Genomic DNA, 16,698 nt, shown 5'->3' with positions numbered 1-16,698 from the left:
TGGGCTTATTATGCAGAGTTTGGATTGTGTGGGGATGTGGAATTGTGATGAGCAAAGGGCAGAATATTAAGAGAGAAAGAGAGAGAAAGGGTTAGGGTTAGGGTTTGGAAGCAGAATGGGTGGATCAGTGAGAGACGTGAAGTCGAAGGGCGAGGTTGATGCGGTGGTGGGTGGCGGTTCTCCGGTTATCCTCCACTTCTGGGCCTCCTGGTGTGAAGCTTCCAAGCACATGGACCAACTCTTCTCTCACTTGTCCACTGATTTCCCCAACGCACACTTCTTAAGGGTTCCCCTTCTTTCTCTCATCTTCTTTTCTTCATCTTTTGCGCTTTGCTTTGCTTTGCTTTTATCACATGTTTATCCTGTTTTCTAGGTTGAAGCCGAAGAGCAACCCGAGATTTCCGAGGCTTATTCCGTCTCTGCTGTTCCTTTCTTCGCCTTCTGCAAGGTATCCTTCTTTCACTCTTCCTTGTTTAGTACTATTATGTTGTTATTCTCTGCTTAGGTAGTGTTAATTACTGATTAAAATCAGTGTTCAAAATGAATGCTTTCTAAACAAGTGGAAGAAACACGCTCCTCTTTAACATACTCTATTTGTTAAAATTCATTGAAAATTGCGAAATTATGAGAGACTCGTTTAATGGGGTGAGACCTTTAAACTAATTAGAGGGTGTGCGTTCTTACTTCTTAGCATTTCTCATGGTGAATCGTTTCTGTATCAAACAGAATGTGATGCTAATTATTTAGAGGAGTATATTTTATTTTCTGACTTGATTACCTAGAGTGAATCCCTTCAGTGACTTTGACTGCTAAATACTCGTTAGTTTTTAATATAAAAAAATTCATAAAATGAAAAGGGAACAGCGGCTCTGTCATTCAAATGGTCTCTTTAGTTTAAACACTATACTCATTGTTAAGGGAGAGTATCTCAGCTGTACAGAAGTCAGCAGAAAGGTAGATGATTAGCTTTAAACCTTTTTGGTCTTTTGATGTTGGGAACAATGGGAAGTACAACCCTGCTTTCACTTAGATCCTCTTACTGTTCTTGGGTTACATCCCAAGCATTTCTTCTATCAAAGGGGTTTGTTTATGTTAAAGATACTTGCGCATGGTCATTTGCCGCACATAATCGTTGCTGCATTGATCTTAGGAAACTTTGTGTACAGTTTAGAAAGTTTCATGTAATTACTAAACAGAAATTGGATTTATGATTTAGTATTTTGTTGTCTATCTAAGCTTTGCAGGTTTATTGTTAAGACTTAAGACCTAGTTTTGAATATTTTTCATGTCCTTTTAATCAACATGGTCCCATGTAGACAAGTGAGTACCTTAGTTTTACTGCAATTATAATTCTCTGATGAGTCAACCTGTCATTTGGATAAAAAAATCACATGTTACCTTCTTTGCTTGATTTTATTAGTTGATTAGAAGTCATTTTTTTTTTTGTCAGGATGGCAAGACCTTTGATACATTGGAAGGAGCTGATCCATCAAGCTTAGCCAATAAGGTTGCTAAAGTAGCAGGCTCAATCAACACTGGAGAAGCTGCATCTCCTGCTAGTCTTGGGATGGCTGCAGGACCCGCTGTTCTCGAAACGGTGAGAGAATTAGCAAAAGATGATTCTTCAAAGGAGAAAAGTCAAGTACAACCAGGGCTTAGTGCTCCTCTGAAAAATAGATTGCAGCAGCTTGTTGACTCTCATCCTGTTATGCTTTTCATGAAAGGAACTCCTGAAGAGCCAAAATGTGGATTTAGCAGAAAAGTTGTTGATGTGTTGAAGGAAGAAAAGGTCAAGTTTGGAAGTTTTAACATCCTGTCAGATTCAGACATTCGTGAAGGCTTGAAGAAGTTTTCCAACTGGCCCACATTTCCTCAGCTCTTCTGTAAAGGAGAACTTCTGGGTGGGTGTGACATAACACTTGCAATGCACGAGAGTGGAGAATTGCAAGAAGTTTTTAAAGATCATGGAATTGATACCATTGATGCAGCAAAAGAAAAAGAATCGGGAGATGCTAAAGGTGGCATCTCTAAATCCACTGATTTGAGCACAGCCTTATCCTCTCGTCTGGAAAGCCTGATAAATTCTAGCCCAGTTATGCTGTTTATGAAGGGAAAACCAGATGAACCCAAGTGTGGTTTCAGTAGGAAGGTGGTTGACATTCTCCAGCAAGAGAATGTGCACTTCGAGAGTTTTGACATTCTTACTGATGAAGAAGTCCGTCAAGGGCTCAAGGTTTATTCAAACTGGTCAAGTTATCCTCAACTGTATATCAAGGGAGAGCTTATTGGGGGATCAGACATTGTGTTGGAGATACAAAAAAGCGGGGAACTTAAGAAGATTTTACACGAGAAAGGGATTCTTCCTGCAGAAACCCTTCAAGATCGTCTGAAAAAATTGATTGCAGCTGCCCCTGTGATGCTCTTCATGAAGGGCACCCCAGATGCACCAAGATGCGGTTTTAGTTCCAGAGTTGCTGATGCCCTTAGACAGGAAGGCTTGAGTTTTGAGTCCTTTGATATATTGAGTGATGATGAGGTGAGACAGGGATTGAAGGTATACTCAAACTGGCCAACCTATCCCCAGCTCTACTACAAAAGTGAGCTGATTGGTGGTCACGATATTGTGATGGAGCTGCGAAATAATGGAGAGCTGAAATCGACTTTATCTGAGTAGGATTATTATTATTATTCCATCAATGTCTTAGAAGCCATTTTGGTTGTGTATTGGTATTTGGAACTAGTGTGTGTGACTGTTGACACCATACACGGCGATTTTGATCCCGGTGTCAGTTGTTTGATAACATCATAACGATCTACATGGTTACTTTACATACTACAGCCAGTTTACTATCATTGATAATTTTAAACCTCTGATGCAGCCTCATCAAGTGAAATACTACTAAAGATGAATTCCAAATAGATAATTTGATATATTTTACATATTAACTGTTGAAAACGTCAGTTTGGTGTTACCAAACAAGCCAATTCAGTCATTACGTGTGAATTCAGTGATTGGGGTTTAATATTTGGATCGTCATCAACGATTGGGTCGTCATAAAAAATAAATATTCATTTTTTTTACATACAAAAAGTATTATAATTAAAATTAATAATAAATAAATATTTTTTATCATGTAAATTTATTTTATTTTAATAATAGTTAACTTATATGATATAAATTTATTTTAATCACAATGATTTCTTTTGTAAATATTAAAAATTAATTTAGAAATAAAAATGATCATTATTCTGGTGATGTGATTAATATTGAAAACTGTAACGACCCGACTGGTCACTACGCCCGACATAGCACACTAGAAACACCAGACAGATAGAACAAGTATATGAATATAGGATCTAGAATATATAGATATACAAGGTTCTAATCTGACTAGAGTTAAAGTGTACTAAAGAAAAATACAACCAAATGCTACTATCCCACGTAACCACAAGCAAAACAACACATCGCCAAGCAAAACAGCTGCAAGGTCCACCAACCTCACCACAAGACGCACCTCTATTCCTGCCCTGCTCCCATACATAGTATGATCATCGCAGTCCAAAAACATGGAAAACAACAGAAGGGTAAGCTAGTGAAATTAAAATTCATCATACAATTATATAATTGGCAATATAAATAACAACAGATACAGTTATCAGCACACTTGTACAGCTTATACCACTCAACAATATCAGCACCGCAATGCGGCAATATCAGCACTGCTTAGCAGCAACAACAGCACCACTCTAGTGGCTATAACGGCACCGCAAAGCGGCAACAACAGCACCACTCTAGTGGCTATAACGGCACCGACTTAGCGGCAACAACAGCACCGCCTTAGCGGTTAGAATCAGCACCACATGTGTGGCTAACAACAGCACCGACTTAGCGGCTATAATATCACCCAACCCAGCATATCTAAGCACAGTACAGCACAACACAGCACAACAATTCAACAAAATTATTACTTTCTACAATTCAGCCCAACGGTCTATAATGCCGCTATACTATATAATTTCTCTTATTAATCCATTGATTCCAGCTCAACAATACACCTCTAATACAACTAACATATTTATCTCAGCTTAATCCCCTAATCATCACAACATATTCATCAAATTCGCTTGGTTCAGCATATCACATCATTGATTAACAATTTCGGCACAACTCAACAGTAAATGTCCTATAGATCATCATTTCCTTGCGCGCCCGGCGCACTCGAGGTTGCGCCCAGCGCGACTCAACCCGAGAGCACCAAGGCTCTCCCGCGCCTGGCGCAATTCCAAATTGCGCCTAGCGCCTGTCTGGCAGAGACTCAAGGAGTCTCGTGCGCCCAACGGAGCCTAACCCGCGCCCAGCGTGGGGAAGGCAGAGACCGATCAGGGTCTCGCGCCCAGCGCAATTCACAATTGCGCCCGGCGTGCCCTTGGCAGAGACTCCCAAGGAGCCTCCGCGCCCAGCGAGTCCAAAAGTGCGCCTAGCGCAATCCAAGTATCCCAAAAACATGTTACTCTTGATATCGCGCCCAGCGCAGCTCGAGTCAGGCCCGGCGCGGGCCAACCAGAGACCCCCATTTGCAAGCTCGCCCAGCGCACACAGCCTTGCGCCCGGCGGGCTTACCTAAACAGAGTCTCCTGGTGGTCACGCGCCCGGCGCGACGAACAGCGCTCAGCGCGAACTCATCAGTAACTCTCCCAAGTTCGAAAAATTTCCAAAACCTGCAAAATTTCACAGAAAACTCACATGCAAACGGTTCAAAGTACCACATTTTCATCAAGGAGTTCAAAGATACCAACTTTATGTGCATGCAACAAAAAATCAAAGCAAAAATCCAAGTTTTTGACTTAAACCCTCAACACTCCAAGAACCCCAAGTTTCCAGCAACACAGCAATTATAATCACTCATCATCAGCCACAAGAGTTCATATAACTCATTTTCAACCACACAAAACCCCAAGGACTAGCTTCCCTTACCTCGCTTTGAAGAAATTCGAGCTTCGGAAACTTGAATGAAGGAGAAGAACAAAAGGGAGCTTGAACAAAGAGGAAGAACAAGCTTGGGGACTCAGCTCTCGGATAAGAAATCAGCTCTCCTACCTCTTGCTCTCTATGATCAGCACCTCCCAAGAAGCTACTCCGCACCACCACCTAGAGACAGCAAATGGAGGAGAAGCACAAATGGGAAAAAAGAGAGCGTGAGGGTTTGGGGGGGGGGAAAAAGAAAAAGAGGAGAAAGAGAGAAAGTGGGTCTTACAACCTCCCCAACAACAAGAGTTTTCGTCCCCGAAAACAAACTTACTTGGGAAAAGAAACGGATATCGCTCCCTGCACTGCTGCTCAACCTCCCAAGTAGCCTCACCAGTAGCTGCATCCCACAATACTTTCACCAGAGCAATGGACTTGCCCCTCAGCTCCTTCAGCTTATGATCCACCACAGCTACTGGCAACTTCTCAAATGTCAGGTTCGGCTTCACTTGTACATCATCCAGCTCCACCACATGACTCAGATCATGCACATACTTCCTCAGCTGGGACACATGAAATACATCGTGTAGGTTTGAAAGAGACGGTGGCAAAGCCAACCGATAAGCAACCGGACCCACACGCTGTATTATCTGATAGGGACCCACAAATCTTGGTGTTAACTTCCGAGCCTTCAGCGCTCTACCCACACCAGAAGTCGGAGTCACCTTCAGAAACACATGTTCCCCCTCAGCAAACTCCAAAGGCTTACGCCTTTTGTCAGCATATGATTTCTGCCTACTCTGGGCAGTCCTCATTTTCTCCTGAATCATCTTCACCTTCTCAGTAGTCTGTAGGATCAACTCCGGTCCCACAACCACTGACTCACCATCCTGATACCAGCACAGAGGAGTCCTACATCTCCTGCCATATAAGGCTTCAAACGGCGCCATCCCAATACTAGCATGGAAACTGTTGTTGTAAGTAAACTCCACAAGCGGTAATACTTCCTCCCAACTACCCAAGTGATCTAACATACAAGCCCTCAGCAGATCCTCCAAGGACTGGATTGTCCTCTCCGACTGACCATCCGTCTGCGGATGATAAGCAGAACTCAGCTTCAGCTTTGTGCCTAAAGCTTGGTGTAGACTCTGCCAGAATCTGGAAGTGAACCTCGGATCTCGGTCGGAAATAATACTGGAAGGCACCCCGTGCAACCGTACTATCTCCCTCACATACAACTGTGTCAGCTTCTCTAAGGACCACTTCATGTTGACAGGCAAGAAATGCGCACACTTGGTCAACCGATCAACAATTACCCAGATAGCATCACTATTCCTAGCGGACCTAGGCAACCCCACAATGAAATCCATAGTAATGCTATCCCACTTCCATTCCGGAATTTCCATCAGTTGTATTAACCCACTCGGCTTCTGATGCTCAACCTTTGCCTTCTGACAGGTCAAACAGACCGCCACATACTCAGCTATCTCCCTCTTCATACCAGACCACCAGAAAGTCTTCTTGAGGTCTTGGTACATCTTAGTCACACCTGGGTGTATGCTAAGTCTACTTTTGTGGCCCTCCTCCAGCACAGCTCTCTTCAGCTCAGCATCCTGAGGTAGGCAAATCCTGCCCCTAAACCTCAAGATCCCATCTTCTCCCAGCTCAAAACCAGCAGCTTTCTCGGTGCCCAATAAACCAAGAAGTCTCACCAATTCCTCATCCTGCAACTGCTTGAGTCCAACCTGCCTCAAGAACTCATTAGTTATGGTAACTGTCCCACAACTAATGTGATCCTGAGCTAACTTCACACAGAGATTCAAATCTCTGAACTTCTCAATCAGCTCCAGCTCTCTCACCATCATGTTCGACATGTGGATGGATTTCCTACTTAGTGCATTTGCCACCACATTGGCCTTGCCCGGATGATACATCAACTGAAAATCATAATCCTTCAGAAACTCCATCCACCGCCTCTGCCTCATGTTCAGCTCTTTCTGATCAAATAAGTACTTCAGACTCTTGTGATCACTAAAAACGTTGAACCGAGCACCATATAAAATAATGCCTCCAAATTTTCAAGGCAAACACCACAGCTGCTAACTCTAAGTCATGAGTGGGGTAGTTCCTCTCATGAATCTTCAGTTGCCTTGAAGCATATGCCACCACTCTCCCGTTTTGCATCAGCACACACCCCAGACCCTGATGAGAAGCATCACAGTACACGTCAAAAGGCTCACCAGAATCCGGTAACACCAACACAGGAGAAGTAGTCAACCTTCTCTTCAACTCCTCAAAGCTCCGCTCACAGGCATCTGTCCAAATAAACGGTTGCTCCTTCCTCGTCAACTGGGTCAGAGGCGCTACTATCCTAGAGAACCCTTCAATGAACCTTCGATAGTAACCCGCTAAGCCCACAAAGCTCCGTATATCCGTGACAGTCCTCGGGCGCTCCCACTGCAATACCGACTCCACCTTAGCCGGATCAACAGCAATCCCCTTAGCTGAAATCACGTGGCCCAAGAACTTCACCTCATCCAACCAGAACTCACATTTTGAAAGCTTAGCATACAATTGCTTCGCTTTCAAAATCTCCAACACTGTCCTCAAGTGCTCTCCATGTTCCTCCGGGGTCCTTGAATAGATTAAGATATCATCAATAAACACTACCACGAATTTATCCAAGAACGGCCGGAAGATCCTGTTCATGTAGTCCATGAACACTGCGGGGGCGTTGGTCACACCGAACGGCATCACAACATATTCATAGTGACCATACCTAGTCCTGAAAGCAGTCTTCGGTATGTCACCCTCCTTCACCCTAATCTGGTGATATCCTGACCTCAAGTCAATCTTAGAAAACACCGACGCGCCCCTCAGTTGATCCATTAAGTCATCTATCCGGGGAAGTGGATATTTGTTCTTAATGGTCAATTTGTTCAGCTGCCGGTAATCAACACACAGTCGACTACCCCCATCCTTCTTCTTTACCAACAACACAGGGGCACCCCACAGCGAAACACTCGGTCGCACCAACTGCTTTTCCAATAAGTCCTCCAACTGATCTTTCAGCTCAGCCAGCTCAGCAGGAGCCATCCTATAGGGAGCTACTGACACTGGTCCCGCACTTGGAACCAGGTCAATGCTGAACTCCATCTCCCTAACAGGAGGCAACCCAGGCACCTCGTCAGGGAACACCTCGGCATACTCCCTCACCACATCGATACCAGCTAAGATCCTCTCGGTCTCCACACTCGTGGTAGCAAGCAGAAGACAGCACTCTGCCCCATCCCTCAGCAAGGACTCAGCTTGAACAGCTGAGATCAACAGCTCATCCTCCTCTTGAGGGAAGATTAACCGCCTATTGGCACAGTCTATAAGGATGCGATTGGCAGACAACCAATCCATCCCTAAGATTATGTCAATATCCACCAAAGGTAAACAAATCAAGTTCACCTTGTACTTCTTCTCATCCACCACAACTGGACAACCCACGCACAATTCAGAAGCAATCACAGAAGTAGAAGCGGGCGTCGACACAAGTAGTCTCAACCCCAACTCACACACAGGCACACCCAACAAAGCAGCACATGCATATGATATAAATGAATGCGTAGCACCAGAGTCAAATAGAATCATCACATCCTTACCAGCGGCCTTGCCCTTCCCCTTCACAAGATCAGAAGAAGTCGAAGCCTCAGCACCCGTCAAAGCAAATACCCTACCAGCAGTAGTAGGTCTGTCACCCCTCTGTGTATCAGCTCTCTGTGCACTACTCCTCTGAGTATCAGCCCTCTGTACATTACTCCTCTGAGTGCTCCTCTCTGGTCTATCCCTCGTAGGACAATTTGTCGATTCGTGGCCCATCTGATGACATCTGAAGCAACGACTCTCCGTGTGCGGACAGTCCTTGATAAAGTGGGGCCCAGCACACCTAAAACATCTCAGAGTAGCACCTCCACTCTGTCTACCTCCACTAGCAGCACTGGAAGATCGCCTAGAAACAGAACCCCCTTGCTGTGGTTGGGGCCTGTCATATGGTTTCCTCTGACTCTCACCCTTCTTGGACCCAGATGGTCCCCCAATAGTCCTCACCGCACGGTTGCCACCTTCCAACTGCTCAACTACCTTCGCCTTCTCCACTAAGGCTGGGAACTCCGTGATGGCCATAGGCACCACCATCCTCTTCAGCTCATATTTCAATCCATCTGCAAATTTCCTGCATTTCCAAGCCTCAGGCATACCCTGCGAATAAAAACGGGCTAGGTGCTCGAATTTTATCGCATACTCTGATACTGTCATCCCACCCTGATGCAATCGCATAAACTCTGCCTCCTTGGCATGCCTCACGCTTTCCGGGAAGAACTTCTCCATAAACACTGTCCGGAAGCACTCCCAATCAACTGTAACTCCCCTAGCAACAAGCATCTGATAGGTGCCTCTCCTCCAATGTTCAGCCTCCCCAACAAGCATGTATACAGCGTATGCTAACCTCCTCTCTGGAGGACATCCCAGTACGGTAAAGATCTTCTCTAATTCACGGATCCAGCGGTCAGCCACTTCTGGATCCGCATCTCCTGCAAACTGTGGAGGATTACACTTCCGGAACTCAGCAAGATCCCGGCTCTCCTGTGACCCTGCAGGTCTTGCTGCACCAGCTGCAGCTCTCTCAGCCTCCATCCTAGCAAAATAGGCATTTTGCTGTTGCATAGCCATGGCCAACATCTCTAGGGCACGGGCTATCTGCTCATTTGTCCTAGTCATCTTCTACAAAGGTAACAACTTCTTTAGTAAACAGTAACTAAACCACACAAAATCAATAGCACAACAAATCACCACAACAATTTCAGCACAGCAATTTTCAGCACAGCAGACATCACAGCAAAACAACACAGCACAGAGCTAACACAGCAAAAAGCCTAAAGGGACCACCCCCAAAGAGTGTCCACTAGACTCGAACTGCTCTGATACCACTAAAGTGTAACGACACGACTGGTCACTACGCCCGGCATAGCACACTAGAAACACCAGACAGATAGAACAAGTATATGAATATAGGATCTAGAATATATAGATATACAAGGATCTAATCTGACTAGAGTTAAAGTGTACTAAAGAAAAATACAACCAAATGCTACTATCCCACGTAGCCACAAGCAAAACAACACATCGCCAAGCAAAACAGCTGCAAGGTCCACCAACCTCACCACAAGACGCACCTCTATTCCTGCCCTGCTCCCATACATAGTATGATCATCGCAGTCCAAAAACATGGAAAACAACAGAAGGGTAAGCTAGTGAAATTAAAATTCATCATACAATTATATAATTGGCAATATAAATAACAACAGATACAGTTATCAGCACACTTGTACAGCTTATACCACTCAACAATATCAGCACCGCAATGCGGCAATATCAGCACTGCTTAGCAGCAACAACAGCACCACTCTAGTGGCTATAACGGCACCGCAAAGCGGCAACAACAGCACCACTCTAGTGGCTATAACGGCACCGACTTAGCGGCAACAACAGCACCGCCTTAGCGGTTAGAATCAGCACCACATGTGTGGCTAACAACAGCACCGACTTAGCGGCTATAATATCACCCAACCCAGCATATCTAAGCACAGTACAGCACAACACAGCACAGCAATTCAACAAAATTATTACTTTCTACAATTCAGCCCAACGGTCTATAATGCCGCTATACTATATAATTTCTCTTATTAATCCATTGATTCCAGCTCAACAATACACCTCTAATACAACTAACATATTTATCTCAGCTTAATCCCCTAATCATCACAACATATTCATCAAATTCGCTTGGTTCAGCATATCACATCATTGATTAACAATTTCGGCACAACTCAACAGTAAATGTCCTATAGATCATCATTTCCTTGCGCGCCCGGCGCACTCGAGGTTGCGCCCAGCGCGACTCAACCCGAGAGCACCAAGGCTCTCCCGCGCCTGGCGCAATTCCAAATTGCGCCTAGCGCCTGTCTGGCAGAGACTCAAGGAGTCTCGTGCGCCCAACGGAGCCTAACCCGCGCCCAGCGTGGGGAAGGCAGAGACCGATCAGGGTCTCGCGCCCAGCGCAATTCACAATTGCGCCCGGCGTGCCCTTGGCAGAGACTCCCAAGGAGCCTCCGCGCCCAGCGAGTCCAAAAGTGCGCCTAGCGCAATCCAAGTATCCCAAAAACATGTTACTCTTGATATCGCGCCCAGCGCAGCTCGAGTCAGGCCCGGCGCGGGCCAACCAGAGACCCCCATTTGCAAGCTCGCCCAGCGCACACAGCCTTGCGCCCGGCGGGCTTACCTAAACAGAGTCTCCTGGTGGTCACGCGCCCGGCGCGACGAACAGCGCTCAGCGCGAACTCATCAGTAACTCTCCCAAGTTCGAAAAATTTCCAAAACCTGCAAAATTTCACAGAAAACTCACATGCAAACGGTTCAAAGTACCACATTTTCATCAAGGAGTTCAAAGATACCAACTTTATGTGCATGCAACAAAAAATCAAAGCAAAAATCCAAGTTTTTGACTTAAACCCTCAACACTCCAAGAACCCCAAGTTTCCAGCAACACAGCAATTATAATCACTCATCATCAGCCACAAGAGTTCATATAACTCATTTTCAACCACACAAAACCCCAAGGACTAGCTTCCCTTACCTCGCTTTGAAGAAATTCGAGCTTCGGAAACTTGAATGAAGGAGAAGAACGAAAGGGAGCTTGAACAAAGAGGAAGAACAAGCTTGGGGACTCAGCTCTCGGATAAGAAATCAGCTCTCCTACCTCTTGCTCTCTATGATCAGCACCTCCCAAGAAGCTACTCCGCACCACCACCTAGAGACAGCAAATGGAGGAGAAGCACAAATGGGAAAAAAGAGAGCGTGAGGGTTTGGGGGGGGGGAAAGAAAAAGAGGAGAAAGAGAGAAAGTGGGTCTTACAAAAACTAGTCTAATAACTTTTAATACAGTAAGAGTCTAAGAGATAAGTTTACAACATTAATTTTTTATACTAAAATTTTTAATGCATTATTTTATGAGTTAATCATTCATATATTATCAGTGTAAAGTTTTTTTATACTGGCAATCAATTATATCTTTTAAATTATTTTATTTTATTTTTTATTTTATTAAATGAGCAATTGACATGACACTATTAAAAGATATGATTGGTTGTCAGTGTAAAAAAACTTTACATTAACAGTGTATAAGTGATTAATTCTTATTTTAATTTTATATAATATAATACTTTAAAGGTATATTGGATTAAAATTTGATTTTTTTTATTATAATTTTTTTGTGGTATTTAATAAAGATTTTTTAATATAAAAAGTTTATGTAATATTCAATTAAGACGATGAAGATTTTTTTTAAAATATGTTAAAATTTGGTGTTCAATTAAGATAATCATGATTTTTTTGAGAATTTGTCAAAATTTATGTTAAGAACTTTCAACATACACATATATAAATACATATAAAAGAATTATTAAATAACACTGATATAATTTTTATTAATTATTACACAATTTAATAATATTATATTATAAGTAAATTTTATCGATCTAACCGTTAAATTATAATTTTATAATACATTGTATGTTTATATCAATATATATTCAAATTATCATATAAAATAATTTTATAAATATTCATCAATTTGAATTAACGTATGATATATATATATATATATATATATATATATATATATATTACATTCATTTTGATTTATATATGAATAAAGTATCAAATCATTTTAGATTAATATGAAATTTTATATATATAATTTAAGAGTAACAAATTTTCTATCTGATAGTGATCGATGTCATTTGAACAATTATATATTAAATGTGAACAATTATTTTGTGCAAAAACATTTATACTTTATAAGAACTATTCTTAAGTATATTTTTAAATTTTTTTTATCTAGCTTAATTTTATTTATTTATCATATATAATCTTGAATTAAAAATAATATATTTAAAATAAATAATCTTATGTTGTAATATAAATTATCAATCTTAAATCGAAAATATGATTTATATGCTTAAAGGTATCTATTTATAATATATATATATATATATATATATATATATATATTAAAATATAGAATTTATTTGTACATGTATTTTATTATAAATTAAGTTATATATAATAAATATTTTACGTGTGAAATGCATATACTAAGATATTAATTTATATAAAATATCTTCAACTTAATATAATTATAAGATTTAAAAATTTAAACTAAAAATATATAAAATCAAGAAAATATTATTTGAAAAAAAAAATACTAAATGTGGATGAAGTTATTTGTCCCAAGAAAAATGCGAATAATTCTTGAAATACTTTCAATAAAAAATGAAGACTGCAGCTACTTAAGAATAGATGAGAGTAGATTAAGGAAACAGTCGATAAGATAGATACTGGTATTTTAAGTTTGTGCAATGCAAAATTTATATATAAATAAATATTACGTTTAAATATATAATTATATTTAAAATTAGTATAGATAAGTATTTTTAAATATATAAATTATATTTAAATTTATGATAAATGATTTGTATTGTAAAAAATTATTTTTATTTATTGATAATTTATTTTAAAATATTAATATATAATTTATTAATAATTATAATAAACAAAAATTGAATTAGATAAGAAATTAAAAAAAAATTCTAGAAATTTTCTCATTGAAGAAAAATTGTTAAAAGTACTCTCATGCAAATATATAAAAGTTGAAGATGGTTTTTTTTTATTATAAAAAAAATAGATAACATTAGATAAATAAATATTTGTAAATAAATAAAATTTGATGTTTAAATTAAAAGATAAGAATTAGAATTATCAAGATTTTCTTTAATATAATTTATACTTATCTAATATTCAATCTTTAATGAATAGGATACCCTGAATACAAATAACTAGAAAATAAAATAAGGGAAAACAATATTTTATATTGAAAATAAGATACACAAGTAATTTTACATAGAAAATAAAAATATAGATTAAAATAGAAAAACATCAAAAAAAATTATAAATAGACTAATATTTTAAACTTATGTAATGCACATGCTAAATATTTATTATACATAACTAAAAAAAATTAATTTTGCAAAAAATTATTTTCAGTAAGTATTTTGGGTAATAATACTTTTTAATGATGAAAATATTTTTTTTCTTGGCGGTACTTGAATTTAGTTTTCCTAATTGTACTATGAACTCAAAATCAAAATATCAAGATAGCCCGCCAAAATTAAAGAAAAATCTTTTGTAAGTATTTTTTTGTGATAATATAATTGTTATGCCCTTTAATTTAATAACCAACAATCAATTGCTAAACTGATTTTTTGAATTGATTAAATTTCAACAATATAATATATTTAATTCAAACACTTGATAGATATAGTTTATATACGATACAGATATGATTAAAAGAAAATCTATCTCTATCATTCCTATTTTCTTTTTATAGATTTATAAGAAGATTTTTCTACTCCTACAATATTATTAATATAAATAGACCAAAAACCATTGAGCTGAGAGACCTGGAAATTTTTGTTCTTTCTCCATTCACCATTCTTCAACATGTTTGATATCACAGAAAGATCAGATTGTTACTGTTTTCGTGTGAGAACAGAAGAACCCTTGAAGCCAAAATGGAGAGATATCTTGAAATTCAATGTGAATGTTACTAATCAACGCTACACATATTATTCCTCTCCTAGTCGACGACTTATGGGGCCAACAATCTTATTCGGGAACTTGGTACCTATAACTTGCGAAGGTTTCATAGAACACAATCATGGTTTTCTACGAAGTGTTTTATGGCCCTCTCCTGACGACATCCCAGAATGCTTGGACCAATTAGCAAGAAGGATTGCTTTTCGGGTTCGAGAACACTTGAAGGTTCAGACTAACACTTGTGCTGATGATTCAGAGTGTAGAGAATTTCATTTGGATTTAGATATTTTCATAGTCTCGGTGCAACATGATGATGAAGCCATTGAGAGCGATGATGAAGATGATGATGAAGAGGATGAAGAGGATGCAGTGATAGAAGAGTCGATGCAACAAGGTGTGAGGATGGTTCCAGCCTCCAAAGAAGCCATTGAGTCATTGAAAGCATTCACAGTCGACTCATCGTTCTTGAAAATAGAAAAATGTAATATTTGCATGGACAAGTTTCAAGATGAATATGGGAATTCTTTGTCTTTGTTGTCAATGCCATGCAATCATGTGTTTCATGGTCACTGTATTGTCAAGTGGCTGCAAACCAGTCACATGTGTCCTTTGTGCCGTTATCCTATGCCCATTGCAAAGGACGACTAAGTAACCTAATTCATCTGCTAATTAATATGAGTTTGTATTTTTATTTTTATTTTAGATGATGATTGTAATATTGTCATTTTAGTTCATATCGAGATACTCTCTTTGATTTGTACATAAAATTCAAGTTTAAGATCTCAATTTATAAAGTAAATAAAGTGTATGGTGAGTGAATACTCTTTTCCCATAATAATATATCAATAGAAAAGTAATTAAAATCATTGTTACAATTATATTAAAAATTGATTCTTTAATAATCTAAACATAACCTTAAAAATAAATACACATAATATTAAAATCAAATAAATATAATATTGATTTATTCAAACCAAGTCATAAATACATTTATTTAAGTAAAAAAACAATACAATTAATTTTCATATATATATATATATCATACCCGCACAATTTGTGAGTATATACATGCTTTGTATCATATTCAAAATTTTGTACAAATATTTATCTTGTTTGTATATATTTTTGTAAATATTCGTATATACATTTTGTCATCTTAAAGTAGAAGAAAGAATAAAAAAGATAGAATAGATAGAGAGGAGAGATTTATGTTCATATAACTAATTTTGTTTTGAGCCATAGATAGATATTAGTTAAATGCATCTTCATACGTACGTGAATGCTAACGATAACCAATTTCTATGTGGAATTATTTTGCGTGGAGTATTTTTAAGACTATTAACGGAAATATTTTTAAGAATTTTTTTAATTTTTTATTTAATCTAAATTTTTATTTATTATATTTATTTATAAATTAAATTTTAATATTTTAAAATAAAATATCAATAATTAAAAGTAATATTTTATATAATTTATTATAAATTTTAATTACATATAATAAGCAGTTAGTCTATGAAATGTACAAGTTAATACTAATTCAAAATTATTGATCCATGAAAAATAATTATCATTTAGTATAATATTTAAAATCTAAAAAGACTTAAATATAATTTTTATTTCTATATTTTATCATTTTTTTTAATTTTAGTCCCTGAAATTTTTAAATCATTTAAAAATAAATATTATAGAAAAAAAATATCAAAATGGTACGTGGATTAGATAAATATATTTTTCTGTACCAAAAGATAAATATAACTTTTAAAAAGTAGATGCTTGAATTAAAATATAGGAATTAGAATTAACATGTTAATCTTTAGTGTAAATTATATTTATATAATTCAACTATGAGAAACAATCTAGACTAATTTGACGTTTGAATTAAATTAAAAGATAAGAATTAGAATTATCACGATTATCCTTATAATATAATTTATATTTATGTAATTCAAAATTTTATGAATAGATACCCTGAATACAAATAGCTACAAAATAAAACACGAGAAACAATATTTAATATTAAAAATAAGATACACA

At 38.2% G+C, this 16,698-nt stretch overlaps 2 protein-coding genes across 2 annotated transcripts; both read left to right on the top strand.

Annotated features, from left to right (window-relative positions):
• Positions 1-36: 36 nt before the first annotated feature.
• GRXS17 (thioredoxin family protein) lies at positions 37-2,836 on the top strand. The gene is made up of 3 exons (XM_020355541.3): positions 37-286; positions 374-448; positions 1,451-2,836. Exons 1-3 carry the CDS (start codon positions 116-118, stop codon positions 2,672-2,674), a joined length of 1,470 nt encoding a protein of 489 aa, XP_020211130.1. The 5' UTR covers positions 37-115; the 3' UTR covers positions 2,675-2,836.
• An 11,236-nt stretch (positions 2,837-14,072) lies between these two features.
• Positions 14,073-15,481, top strand: LOC109801196 (uncharacterized). The gene has a single exon (XM_020362212.2). It carries the CDS (start codon positions 14,569-14,571, stop codon positions 15,310-15,312), a length of 744 nt encoding a protein of 247 aa, XP_020217801.1. The 5' UTR covers positions 14,073-14,568; the 3' UTR covers positions 15,313-15,481.
• Positions 15,482-16,698: the final 1,217 nt, after the last annotated feature.

This window comes from Cajanus cajan, chromosome 3 (assembly GCF_000230855.2).
Source record: "Cajanus cajan strain Asha chromosome 3, NIPB_CcT2T_4, whole genome shotgun sequence".
NCBI lineage: Eukaryota > Viridiplantae > Streptophyta > Magnoliopsida > Fabales > Fabaceae > Cajanus > Cajanus cajan.
Note: the sequence above shows the minus strand (reverse complement) of the source record. Positions and strands in the feature narration are given on the sequence as shown.

Excerpts from the sequence above, each read along its gene's own strand:
- GRXS17 (XM_020355541.3), top strand. The coding sequence starts at position 116 with ATGGGTGGATCAGTGAGAGACGTGAAGTCGAAGGGCGAGGTTGATGCG. Across the intron at positions 287-373 it reads CCAACGCACACTTCTTAAGG|GTTGAAGCCGAAGAGCAACC; the intron begins GTTCCCCTTCTT and ends CCTGTTTTCTAG. Across the intron at positions 449-1,450 it reads CTTTCTTCGCCTTCTGCAAG|GATGGCAAGACCTTTGATAC; the intron begins GTATCCTTCTTT and ends TTTTTTTGTCAG.
- LOC109801196 (XM_020362212.2), top strand. The coding sequence starts at position 14,569 with ATGTTTGATATCACAGAAAGATCAGATTGTTACTGTTTTCGTGTGAGA.